The sequence below is a fragment of the Athene cunicularia genome (assembly GCF_003259725.1).
Source record: "Athene cunicularia isolate RWA chromosome 8 unlocalized genomic scaffold, athCun1 chr8_part1, whole genome shotgun sequence".
Classification (NCBI taxonomy): Eukaryota; Metazoa; Chordata; class Aves; order Strigiformes; family Strigidae; genus Athene; species Athene cunicularia.
In genome coordinates this window covers 1,494,047-1,507,516 of record NW_020799109.1, presented here as the reverse complement: position 1 = coordinate 1,507,516, position 13,470 = coordinate 1,494,047, and the positions used below count along the sequence as shown (strand labels likewise).

At 37.9% G+C, this 13,470-nt stretch overlaps 1 protein-coding gene across 1 annotated transcript; it reads right to left on the bottom strand.

Annotated features, from left to right (window-relative positions):
* Positions 1-811: 811 nt before the first annotated feature.
* Positions 812-13,265, bottom strand: DEPDC1 (DEP domain containing 1). Its single transcript, XM_026854204.1, has 11 exons — positions 13,006-13,265; positions 12,186-12,336; positions 10,946-11,064; positions 10,387-10,517; positions 10,040-10,087; positions 6,704-6,844; positions 5,333-6,211; positions 4,522-4,694; positions 3,391-3,567; positions 2,938-3,123; positions 812-952 (listed from the first exon to the last, which is right to left on the bottom strand). The coding sequence occupies exons 1-11, from the start codon at positions 13,236-13,238 to the stop codon at positions 812-814; spliced, it is 2,379 nt and encodes a 792-aa protein (XP_026710005.1). The 5' UTR covers positions 13,239-13,265.
* Between the last annotated feature and the right edge of the window lie 205 nt (positions 13,266-13,470).

Sequence of the window (13,470 nt, the reverse complement as noted above, 5' to 3'; positions counted from 1 at the left end):
CTCTTGTAGGGAAGCCTTGGCCCCACCAGAATTAACATGCAAACTCCTAACTCTGGAAACAAAATAGGGAAATTTAGTGTATTCTGATTCTGTTCATTGTCACTTCACGTACCATCCATCACTTCTATTATTTTGGGAAGAAGACCAATAGATCCAAAATTAATTTTCCATGAAAGTGTCAGAAATATACCCAAGACTTTTAATATAAATAAATATACAAAAGCTTTTATGAATTTTACAGATGAGATGAACAGAAGTATTTTATGGAGTCAGATAATCATTTATTTATGGTGAATTTCTGGCTCCCTTGGAAACAACAGAACCAACTTCTAAATTTGGGTCCAAACTCAAAGAACATTGTTTTGTTTAAAGTATTTCGAGAATACAAAGAAGGCACTTATTCACAACATATGGACATCAAAAAACCTACACAAATGATAATAAACAACACAAATTTCTGAACGGACATAAAAAAAGTTACAACAATATGCATATCATTAGTTTCCCATATGAAAACCATATATAAATTTTTTTGGTTACTAATAGCTTCATGCTTATCTTCACATTTATTTTACTGAGCACAACATATTGCAATAATTTGTGAACAGATAAATATTTATTCCTCTCTTAACAGTCATTCAAAAGTTATCTGCGCAAAAAAAAAAGTTATTTTGGCACCTTTCAACATAGTGTCCATGTAAACATTTCTTCCTTCTTCACACACAACCACCACCAAATTTCTGCAGCAAGTGCCCTTTGGTAAACCATCTATCCATCCATCAAATAAATAAACAGCTGAAGTGTGGTGAAATTAATATCTTAGGCTACGAAATCTTGGTTTTCTTAGGCTAAGCATTGGTTGTTTGATGGTAGGTTTGTTCTCAAATAGCATTGCTTCAGTTTCTGTAGTTGGAAATCTGTTCCGGTAGATTAGAGGGTATTCCTTCTGAAACTAGAAAACACAAAAGTGAAAAATAAAATACCAGACTCCAGGAAAAACTCCAGCCACGCAAGGCGTGAGCATGAATCACCTTGTAAGGGTGCATATCAGCAGGAGCAGCCAGACTACTAGCATGTGAAGTATCTGCTGGTCAGAGCTGTGGCCCTTTGTGCTTACAACTTCAACACTGACAAACAAGGAGTCAAACAAATGCCATCGGTCACTTCATCGTCTGTTGAACTGAGAAAAGCTTCTCACTGTGTTTTATTCCCAAGGATTTTTAGCTGCTGTGATGGGAATCCTGTGATGAGCAAACCCTGTTGTTCTGCCTGCCGGGATCTCCGCTCACAGTTCCTCACCGTGTTGTTCCTCAGCTGAGTAACAGTACGGCTGCGCCTTGCCTGAGCCTGGCCTTGCCTGAGCCCGGCCTTGCCTGAGCCCGGCCATGGCACAGCAGCCACCACGTGAAGCCATGCTGCCCAGCCAGCTCCCTTTATGCTTGGAAACCTGCTTTTCAAGAACCACCATGATAAATGTGTTTTACCTAAATGGAAGTTAAGATTGAGCAGATTTTGAAGGTATTCTCCCAGAAAAGCTTAGTACTTAACCAAAGGAGTTATTTTTCAATTCTGGCAGATATACAACTAAACAAAAACATCTGGCTTCAGGTGTTTTTGACATTTTGCCTGTCTCCTGTGTAAGGCCTCAGGAAGGAATGAATAGTGGTGAACACACCTGCGCATCAGCCAAAGGTTCCTGCTGACTGATTCAGCCTACGGAAAATGACACCATGTGTAACTTCTGGTGTTGATACAAATTGGAGCTAACCCTCTAGGAAGTGCCATGGATTTGGCTTTCCCCAATTCAAAGTATCAAAACTGAATAATTGCTCCAACAAGTAGTGCCTTGTCACACCACTAGCTATCTGGCACAACTGGCAAGAGTGTAATGATGTTGCTCTGCGAATTTAAAAATCAATTCTGCTGTTGCAGTACAAGCAGCTTCTGGGCTTTGGTGGGAACTCTGCAAAAATTTAAATCTGTACTTCCAGTTTTACTATCAGAGGATTTTAGTTTTCTCTCCTCCCCACTTCACCTGCTTAAAGTGGCACTGAGTATCACTTCTTACCGCTTGCTTACTCCAAGTTTTAATCAACTGTAATTAACTATCCTTTACATGTGGGAAGTTTTAGTGAACTTGAACAAAAGTCCAGCCTTCACTTTTACGGGACCAGAAAGTTTTCCCAACACACATGAAAGTCAGTGTTGCAGAAGCTGGGGGAAGGTCACCAAAAAAGAAAAAAATGCGCTTGCTCTGAAAAGCTGCTTTTTCAAACTTGAGTCACAAGACTCACTTATGAGATTCTAGGACAAGTACAATACTTTTCAATTGGTCAGAAATACTTGCCAAAGGTTTTCCAAAAAAGAAAAAACCCTTCAGTATTAAATCCTGCCAGAATTGCTGGTATTTTAGCTTTATTATTAGGCAATATGTTAGTAGGCCACAGAAGTGCCAGATAACCTTGAGCCATATACATGTTACAAAACACAAAGTCCACAGGAAAGAACACTGCAGAGCTGTGAACAGATAGAGCTTGACCTCTTAAAGCTAGAAAATCACAGCTTTTATCACCTATTGATTTTAAACTCATCTGTGAATTTTAATGGCCAACTCATACAGCCAGCACAGCACAAGAAACCATGCTGTAATTCTACTGCAGACCATATAACGCAGAGCAGTTACCTTAGAACAATTTTATCCTGGTTTTAAATCATTGAACACCACTGCTGCCAGACAGCATCAAATGCTGTATTAGACACCATCTTTAAAAGCCCAATCCAAGCATGCAGTCAAGAAAAAGCATTAACAAGCTTTTCTGTAGAACAAGCATTTCTCTCTAGACAGTCTGCTCCTGCTCTGCACCAGGGCCCAGTGCCCAAGTTCCTTCCCTCAAAGGTGTTTTCAGAAGTAGACAAAATATCCACCGAGTTTCTTACCTGTTTTAACTTTTTCTTTTTATCTTTCACAGACAAGTTTTTATCTTTGATAATGTTCTCTAAGAGCTCTGCCACTGCAGCCTGAGAGGTAGAAACCTTTTGTTCTTCAAACTCCTCAGGAGTTATTTGTCTGCAGTATGAATACGTTGGCAATATGGCACCGATTTCTTCCTTTGGGTATTTGCACTGAAACAAGAGTTGAAGAAGAGGTCGTACTCAAATGATTATGTGCTATTTCAGGAAGAAATAGTTTGTTCAGTAACAAATGTCCAAGCATACTAACTTACAGTGACATCACAAAAATTTATAGTGTAGCTAATATCTGTCTGCCTCAAAAGTTTAATAAAAGTTTGCATTCAAAACACGATGGTTTTATTTGCAGTTTTCCCATCCCACCTTCACAGGTAACAAAGACTCCAGCAAATAAACTTTAACTTCTCTCATGTCACCAACCTGAGCCATCTTCATGTGTTCTATGTGGTCTTGCACTGCAACCTGCAGGTAGGTTGGTACTTTAAATATTTCTTGTTGATGGTCCATCAGAAATGAAACTAATCGTGTAGAAAGGAGCTCATCAAGATCTACTTCTTCTGCACAGAACAGCACGCATCGAGAAAAAGTCTGTATCATCTACAAGTGTTTAGCAGAACATTAGTATGTGAAGTTGAGGGATTTGCCTTCTTTCCAGTCTACCCAGTGGCACAACAAGTTCTCCAATATCACCTTTCATTGCAATCTCTCTTGCTGCACCACTGGTCAAGAGAGGAGGAAAACTGTAGGATTTTTTCCTCATCTGAAATAAAGTAACTTCTTGTAACATTAGACTTGTACATTTTTTTGAATTGAACAGTATTTTCAATGAAGAAGTGCATATTTTAAAGAGGTAATAATAAGGAAAAAGTCTTCCCCTGTAGAAAAGTGTACATGTCTCAGGATGGCTAAGTGAACAAGTGAGGTAACTAAAAAAGCTGCAGAGCCAACCTAACCAAGATGCACATCAAGATCCAGTTTTGAATAGCTTTAAAAAAAATTTTTTTTCAGCTTTCATTATTTCCAGCTTTTAGCAGGCTTATTTTAAATTAGCACGTGCAGGTATTTGCTGTTTTATCTAGTCTCATTTGACAAAAATCTTTAGTCATTGCTATGAAAGCTTAAATTCAGACCTTGAAATTAATCTTTAAACTCACTAGGCAGTTAATTTACTTCTTTGGAACCGTTTCTGTCTTCACCTATGCAAATGTTTAGCCCGAGAAAGGTTTTCTACAGAGGCTTTGCCAAACCTAAGTTAAATGGCAGTTGAGTGAGAAATCACACTGAACGATCATTTGCATTCTTCTAAGAAATTATTTCCCTTCTCCCCCTAAAGTAAACAAAAGCAACACCAATATTTGAAATACACTGGGATGAAAACAAGAAGGTGCTCGAAGTCAGATTTTCTGTAAATATTCTGGAGATGAAAAATCCGCCTGTGAATCCCTAATTCACTGCAATGAGCCCAGCACCTCAAGCACAGAATGCTGCCAGTATTCTCAGCGTTACTTCAGCCGTGCTAAAACAGATACACTGCACTTCGGATTCTCTTACCAAGGAACGTGTGCCCATCGCATCATGCAGCCGTGGCATATCAACATTTTCACTGATCCGAGAGATCATGCGCATGAGGAGCTGAATCTTTCTACGATTTGGTGGTGGAAGCAACAAACAACATATCTGTAGTGCTTCGACAGCAATTCTTTCTAAATGAGGCTGAAGGAGATCTACAAGTCAATTGTAAAGACAGCTGTCATTAAGATTTAATCAACATTCAGGATATTTTTATCTCTGTAAAAGAAATTCCTTTTCTTTCCTATATGGTAACCTATGCTTCATAGAAGACAGCTGTAACATAGTAAATAATGTTACATGCCCTTTTTTTGTGGTCACCTTCAACTTGCTTCATTATGATGAACTGCTGGTACAATTGAGACTATAATACAATTAAGAAATGACACCAATGTTATTCCCAGAAGTATTTCCAGAAAATATGCTTGAAAAAACAGAGAAAGACATCTTCTCCAACAGGCAGGTCCCTGCAAATTCCCTGCCTCACTCGCAGACAGCATCTAGGCCAGAATTACTTATCACTTACCTGAACAGAACGGTGAGTTATCAACACATCACGTTTAAGGCTCCAAAGATACTACACACTACTACTTGTTAGCAGAGGTTCAAAGGGCTACCTTTAAGCAGTGCAGTTTATCAACCAGTTTGTTTTGTGTTTTTTTTTTTTAAAAACCCCACAGATCACGTTATATGCATCTTAAAAAACCTAGCAACAGTGCCAAAGATTAAGGAAGCAGAGATTAGTTAGTCATCACAGTAAGCCAATACAACATGCTTTAGAAAGCCATCTTACTTTGTGTGCCAGTCAACATATAAGAAGAGTGAGTGAAAGAGTAATCTGAGAGTTCTGTGGTACTTTTGCAGAGTCTCTTTTTGACGGTGATATCGGAAACCTCAGTCCCGACGTCCACTGAAGTAGCCACACCAGAGGTGTTTGGTTTTCCTTGCCCACAAAGTTGAGACCTCGGCTTCACTGTGATTTCAGCAACTGGTACATTGATGCTAGTGCAACTTTTGGAGTTCCTCTTGCCAAGTAAACTCAGAGACCTGCATATTTGCTTCGATCCGTGATTTTCACTGAATAGTTCTTTACCCTGAGCAGTTGGGGCAGACACTCTCTTGATACCACGGGTTTGGTTTTGACATGTGTTATCAAAACCAAGCTCCAACACCGAATTAGCTTTATGCTCATATGGCAGTGACTGTTTTCCATTTCTTGTGCTTAGAACAGTGCTCACATCACTTTGCCTGAGGAAATCAGATTCTCCTTTATTACATATACTTGAAGTAGTATCTCCAATTCTTTCCAAAGAGTAACATCTTGTCCTAAATGTTTGAGGTGGATCTTGTTCATTCCTGAAACCTGAAAGATTTTGACAACTTCCTCCTATTAGATTATCACCACTATCTTGTTTACGTATCAGTTTATATTGCTGCAATTTCTTTGCACATTGGTTTTGAATAGTTAGCTCTTCTGAAGACGACTTCCTGCAAGATTTATATTCTTTCTTTTTTTTGCTAGGCTCTTTGCGAAGTAGGCTTAGAAGAAGACACTCAGTTGACTTGAAAGAGTTCAAGTGAAGAATTTTTGAAGGTTGTGGGTCACATTTCTCATCTTGGCCAGAATGCTTTCCACTGCATATATCTGGAATTGTGATGTAGCCACACATAACTATCAGAAAATGAAATATAAGTTAAGATGCAAGTGGTATGAAAATTAACAAGTTCAGAAAGAAAGCTGCTATCCAAACAGAGAAGACAACAAATATAAGACACTAATTTATAGTTGATTCTGTTAGTAAAACCAAAGAAAAGTTTAGCTTAGTCCAAAAGCAATCTAACAAGATAACTGCAACCAACATGCAAGAATAAAGAAAGCTGACGGACTGCAATAGTGAGGAACAGACAGGAACGAGCGCATTATTTTTAAATTATGGTTATTGCCTATTTTGAATGTTAGCTCAAACAGCAATTTATAGAGGATAGCATGGGACAGAACTGCATTTCAATTGATACCGTAATAGAGATTGATAGCATTGATGATCTTCCTCAGATTCAAGCGCCATACACATTAAGGGATCACAGTCTGCTCTGAATTACAGATTTGTTCCCCACTTGATATCAACTCATAGCTTGCACTGATTATTTCTAAGTTCATACATACCTAAAATATTAACAAAAAGTTCATAGTATTCAAAAGTAAGTAATGGTTCAGGAAGATTGAGAAAGTAATCAGCAACTGTTCTGAATACATCCCGTTCAAACCCACTGTAAGTTGGTTGGCTCATGTCATTATTTCTAGGCCCTAAAAAGAAGTGAAGAAAAAAATTTACAAAAGTATTTATTCTCACAATTCCATTATTAAAGAAAGAAAAATGTAAAAACTCAGCACAAGTTTGTTCTTGTAGGAATGACTGTTTCACAGGAAAAGATTCATGACAGCAATATACAAATATTTTGTTTAGTTTAGCACTGTACCATCTGTAAGCAAAAACCCTGTAACATATTGTATACAGCCACTGAGGAGTTGTGCTCAGTTTCACACCAAGAAAATAAAAGAGAACTCATTTATGCCCTTTATAGGTTCCTCAGCACAACAGTCACAGACTTCTAGCACTTTCCTTTGCTCCCAAACTCCAGCAGTCCCAGTTGTCCCACGGAGAGCTGCAGCTTCCAGGCCAAGAAGCTCATGCTATGGCCAACTGTGAAGAACGTGCCGAGGATCTGGCCAGTTTACACATGCTGCTTTACACCCAAGCCAAATCCAGCTGGGCAGGGTCCTTTTCCCTTTGGGGGGATCTCCTCTTTTCAACTCCTCTATTCAAATCGTTCACCAAGAGAAAGTTTTGTCCTCCACTACTCCTATGGTGGATCTCTTCTTCAGAAGTGGACAGATAATCCAATAATCCAAGAGATCTGGTTAATAAACCTTGACCATGTGGCTACAGACAAGAATGAATAAAAGAGGTCCCAGTACAAACAAAATTTGACATTGTGTAGATATTTTAACCCTAGCATTATCATTATCATACTCCACCTACAAATGAAATAAGCTACCTTACCAAGCCAGTTCTAATGAATTAGGAGATGGCAGTTTTAATTATAAACTAGGGTAAAATATAACTTTTGATATGACCAAACTTTATAATTATAATTACATTACCACACGCTACACTAAAAATATAGTAGTGTTCTCCCTGCCAGTATAAGTATTTTTAGTTTTCACTGTGCAAAGTAACTACCGCCTTAATCATCTGGTTACAGCACAGCTAGCAGATGCAGAGATAAAACCTCCATTTGAACTAATTCACTCAAATTAGAAACTGAGAGTTCAAAAAACCCTAAAAAGCTTGCTTGCAGTTTTGGTGCCGTGAACACAAAGACCTATTAGTTCTAAATACTGGACTGATGTGGGAACTACGGTATTGAAACACTCAAAGACCAGTGCTCAGCTATATTTTCCACTTTGATTTAAATCCACTCCCCACGCTCTTCCCTGTCCTGCTTTTCCTAATAGTGCTCTTCATGTAAGAGGCTCTATGGCTTTGGGAATGCAGTTGAAGAGAGTCATGTTGAAAAAAAAAAGGGTCATTTTCACAAGAGTGTATGCTGCAAACCGAGCTTCTGAAGCCATACTAACCCTGTATGGACCCCCCTGAGCAGGTAGAGATCTTGGGCTGCAACCCAGCCATGTTACAGCCAGTCCAGCTTTGCTGGAAGCTGACGAAGGAGAGCACCAGGAAAAGGGACAAGAGTTAAACAGCAGGGCAAGCACCCACAGAAAGAGAGCTCATCATCTCCCATTTCTATTGAGAGCCACTCCTCTAATTCTAGCATGCCCTGTTTGCCATTTAAAGAGGCAGTTTTGAAAAAGAAAAAAGTCTGATTGTCAGTTTGTCCTCTGCTTCTCCAGAATCTTTTCAAAGTCTGCTTCGTAGAGATGCAAAGCTCACATAATCGCAATCTGTGTGTTTGTAACACAATTTCAAACACATCTGACAATGGAAGCCTCAAAGGCAGTTGCATAAAAATCGGTGGCACTGTAAAGAAGACTCAGTGCCACACAGGTCTGCTTCAGCACATGCTGAGGAACAACACTCCTTTATTAGCAAGAGAATCCACAGACTGGGCCAATAGAAACTGAACTTCATTAGGTTCACAGTGAAAGCACTTCCCCCTACTCATTGTGTGAAAACTTGTGTTCATTGTATTATTCCACAGTAAATACTTTCCCAGTGGTTCCAAGGCAGCTGCTCAAGTACACTTAACACTGACACCTTGGGTAACCCTTGGGTCGCCTTTGCTGCAGTTCAAGATTTAACATCATGCCTTTCTAAATTTTACATTAAGCAAATAGACAAAGAAAACAAACCAGAAGCACTAAGTTTGCTGTAAATTCTAACCACGTTGAGTTTTGCTGCTTGATATTTCATACACCGATACAAAACAAGGGATGAGTGCAGACTGACTCTCACTCTGCAGACAACGGAAGTTCAGTTCTGTCACAAAACATGTTTAACAGCTAGAAATGCCTAACAAAAAAAAAAAATCCATCTCATCCACTACGCGATGACTGTTAAGACACTGAAGGCCTTCACCCTCCACAGCTGAACTGCAACTACAAAACAGTTTTAAGCAGAAGCTTTTCCTAAGACAGTTTGAAGAAAAAGGTGGGGAAGCAGATAAGGAGGTACCAGAGGAGCTACCCTCCAAGTCCATGATCCAGGAACAAGTGAGTGGAACTCTTCCTTCTGTTCTCTGACAAATTTAGTAGACCATCAAGCTGACTATATGAGCATGCCTTTATCCCAACCCCTACGCAAAATTTTGTTTGATTTCTTCCAAGATAAACAAAAAACGAACTTGTTTTCTGTGAATTGGTCTCCTCAGCTTAATACGAGAAGTAAGAAATGTTTTAGTCCAACTCCTAGTCAGTAACTAGAAAAGGAAAATCCCTTTACTCCTGAAAAACTGCATTAGGAGAAACCACACACAGGTTTTGCCCAATCACTCAAATTTTCTTCCTGCCTCTTTGTTAATAGGAATTATTTTAATAAAAAAACAGTCCTTTTTTTCTGGTCTCAGACAGCATGCTTCTGCTGAAAGCTTATATTTTTCATTAATCCTCCTGCACATTTAATGGCTGAAGGAACATTGAAGCCCCTCCTCTTCCACTAATTTAACCTGTTCATGTTGCCAAGAACTCATGTGCAGAATCACACAAACCAGCCTAAAAGCAGGATAACTAGCTAGACTGCTAAACAACTGATATCTTGATTACCTGAAATAGAACATCTTCAACATGTGTTAGCTCTTTTAAGTTACATTTCTGCAGAGTAATTTGATATGTATTGCTTTCATTGCTTCTCAACATATCAAGGCACTTAAGATTATTTGAATTTACAAAATGAAAAAAATCACAATTGATCTTAACATGCACGTATATTTCACTTTCAACTCAAGAGGTTTCTGGAACAGAAAAAGCTATTCAGTGACTTACAGTATGCGAGGCATTTCATAGCTGACAACACCCAGTGAGGGAGGTCATCTAAAACAAACAAAACAAGTACATGATTTATATATAACCTCCAAGACTTAAACACAAATAATGGTTCACACATAATAAATATAAGAGATCAAATTTAAAACTAATTTATTAATGGTTGGAGTAGATGATCTTTTCCAACCTAGATGATTTTGTGATATTTATTCAAAATAAAAATCTATAAGTTTAAAAGTGAATGCAACACACCTTCAAAACCCTCTACGCAAACATACTGAACTGCACTGTGCTCTAGTTTGTAAAAGGTGTAAAAAAAGTATAAAAGACTATGAAACAAATCTTACCTGATTTGTTCTGCAAAATAACAACACCGTGCCTGCTCGTGTTAGTCATGTTGTATATGACGTACTCAGGAACGATCTGTGTTGGCTGCAAAACTTCTTCCAAAGACGGGAGCCCTAAAATGGTTTGCAAACTGTGGGGAGGAAGAAAGCAGATGATGTCTAAAGAGTTTGCTAGCTAGGAGCAAAACCAAGTTCTTCCCATATCTATTCCAACACCAGTCACTTGTCTGCGATTTATTAAATTCTCACTTTCAAGAGAACAAATTGAAGACGCACTTTTTCCTGGGACAAACACCAAAAGCAGTAAGAATGAGCACCTATGGTACTTAAATATACTTCAACAACAGCAACAATAAGTTTCAATAAATTTCTTAAATGCAACAATCCAATGTTAATACATACATTAAAAAGCATATGTAAACAATAATTAGTAAAAAATATTCAACTCAAAACATAACTTAAAAAATTTCAAAAAAATTTGCAAGTCAACAGCTTGATCGGGCCATTACACACCAAAAGCACGTATACAAGAATGTACTTTTTAAAGTGTATTACTCACTGTATTAGAATGATATTTCTCCAGGTTTCTTGCACATACTCCTGGCTTATTTCCTTCTTAGGTAGTGTGTCTTCCTTGTTTTCCTCTATTATATCTGGCTTTGTTTTTTCTAAATTTTCCTAAAAATGAACAGGTTATAGTATAAGATAAACAAGCCTCTTAAGATAATTAAAAATTAAGTAAAAATTATTCTTAAAAGTATAGGGCATTCTCCAGAACATTAAATTTCAAAACAGGATGAACTAAAAAGCAAAAAAAGGACGCTATGGAAAAAGACCTAATCATCTCAGAAGTCAGTGTAAAAGATGAAAACACAATCAAATCCAAACGCATTAGTAGGCAAAGTACTCTCCTTTAGGATCAGTCTAAATTCAGAAAGTATGCACACACAGAGATCTCAAAAGAATAAAGGGCCAAACACATTCAATCATTTTCAAAAAGTAAGCAGAACAGTTAAATTTGTGCCTTTTACGTGTCTAACAAAAATTAAGTTTCAACAAGAACATATTGGCCAGATCATGTCTATAACTCGAGCTTCCAGCCCTCCCAATACTTTAAAATACTGTGGCAGGGATAATTCTGCACTGAAGGAGACAAAACAAACAAAAGAATCCAGAAGAAAACAAAAAAACCTCCCAGACTGGTGACATGAGATGCTCAATTGCTTACACATATATACAGAATTAAAACTCTCTGTAACCCCAGATCACACTGATGCAAAATTAGCCCTAGACTGCAACGGAGTCAGTGACCTTTCTTTCAGCTCAGGTAACATGGCTGCATTAATATAATTTTAACCACCCTCCCACCCCTCTTTCCCTTCCCAAACCTGCTGCCAGTATGAAGTTTAAAAAACTTCTTACAGGTTTAAGAACATACTTAATTTCTTCTGTCAAAAATAACCCCTTTCACCTGCTGACAGCACTTCAAAAATGCCATGTTACAGTTTTGTTTGAAGATTTAGGGACTACTTAATAAAATTTCTTTTTGTACATGCAAGAAAATAGCACTTGTCATCAAGAGACTTCAATATAAAAATATAGCTGCATCTTTCTATTATACCTATATTAATGTTCTATCTCACTATCTAGAACCTACCAATTCATTTGTTCAGCTAGAAGGCAGGATGACACAACAGAACAGTGTCACTGAAAGATAATTGCTTCTAGGTGGATTTTTTTATTTAAGAATAAAGAAATTACATGGCAACTACAATTATGTAAGAAAGACAAATTATTACCAGAGACCGTAGCAACTCATGTTTTTTAGGAGTTCTCCTGGATAAATGAGGCAGTTTAAAAAGCCTTTCTTTGTCTCTAGAGAAGTTTTCCAAGTTCTCTTTCGGTGGACACGAGCTTGGTAGCGGTTTAACTGGAGATGTTGAAGGAAACCTGTAATGAATAGGAGAGGTGTTAAATACATTGAGAATAGATTAAAAATATAAGAAGTCACTTAACCTAAACCATACCCTAGCAGTGTAAATCCTGTAAGATTCTGAAAAGATTCAGGAAGGTAAGAAAGTTACTGAAATTTTCTCTTTAGAACACTGTTTAACACTGTCGTACTATAGATACACTTTGGACTAATTTTCTTGTTTTCAAAGTCAAGCTGAAGATACTCAGCTATTTATACAGCACTGAGAGCAGAATCTGAGAAGTGAGGTCATTAATACCCTTAATTTAAGAACTTAGGAAAGACCGTTTCCCATTTTGACTTTCTGCAAAATGCACAAGAGAAGCAGACACAGAACTGGTAGCACAGCACGAAACTCCTACAATAAATTCTCCTTGGCTCCCCTCCAGAGCACTTGAGTGTAGCATGCACACCAGTGAATAACTTGGCTAGACAAAAGCACAGAAACAGTCCTCAGCATAGAGGATGTATGGTCTATACTGCAAGTTGAGTAAAGTAAATCAGCGAGTGCAGTAAAACGGTGGCAATAATTCAAATTTTTGGCCCAACCGCTCAACCCAAAGCAAATTACTTTTGAGAATCTGAGCACTAAGATTTTGAAATAAAAGTCTCAACCTTAAGAGCTCTGTTAACGGGTAGTTCAGTACCTGTACAGTGCACCACTGTCTTCTAAGTTTTCAGATCCCCATCTCCCTTTTACATCTTCAATTACATGGTTCTTGAGAAACTTTCTTAATAACTGAACAGTCTGCTGCCTAGTAACGTCAGGACCGAAGTTACTGTTACTCCTTAATACTTCATGGAGCCAGTCTACAGCTTCAGAGGCAGTGAAACAACTTCCATGTTTTTTGAAGTGTTGCCTGTGTTTCCTTAAGGGCATGCCTGCTCGGAAATATTTTGTAATTTCATTCCACTGCATGGGAAACAAAACAGCAAAGAACCGAAGATTAAAGCCTGAAGCTGATTATTCTATCAGTTGAAACAGTATTATATTAATAAGCATATAAATGAAATCACAACATTAATGCTAACAAATATTGAGAGTTATACTAAATAACATAATAGTATTAATACAGAAACACTGAAGTTCAGATTAAAGAACAGGTAAACAT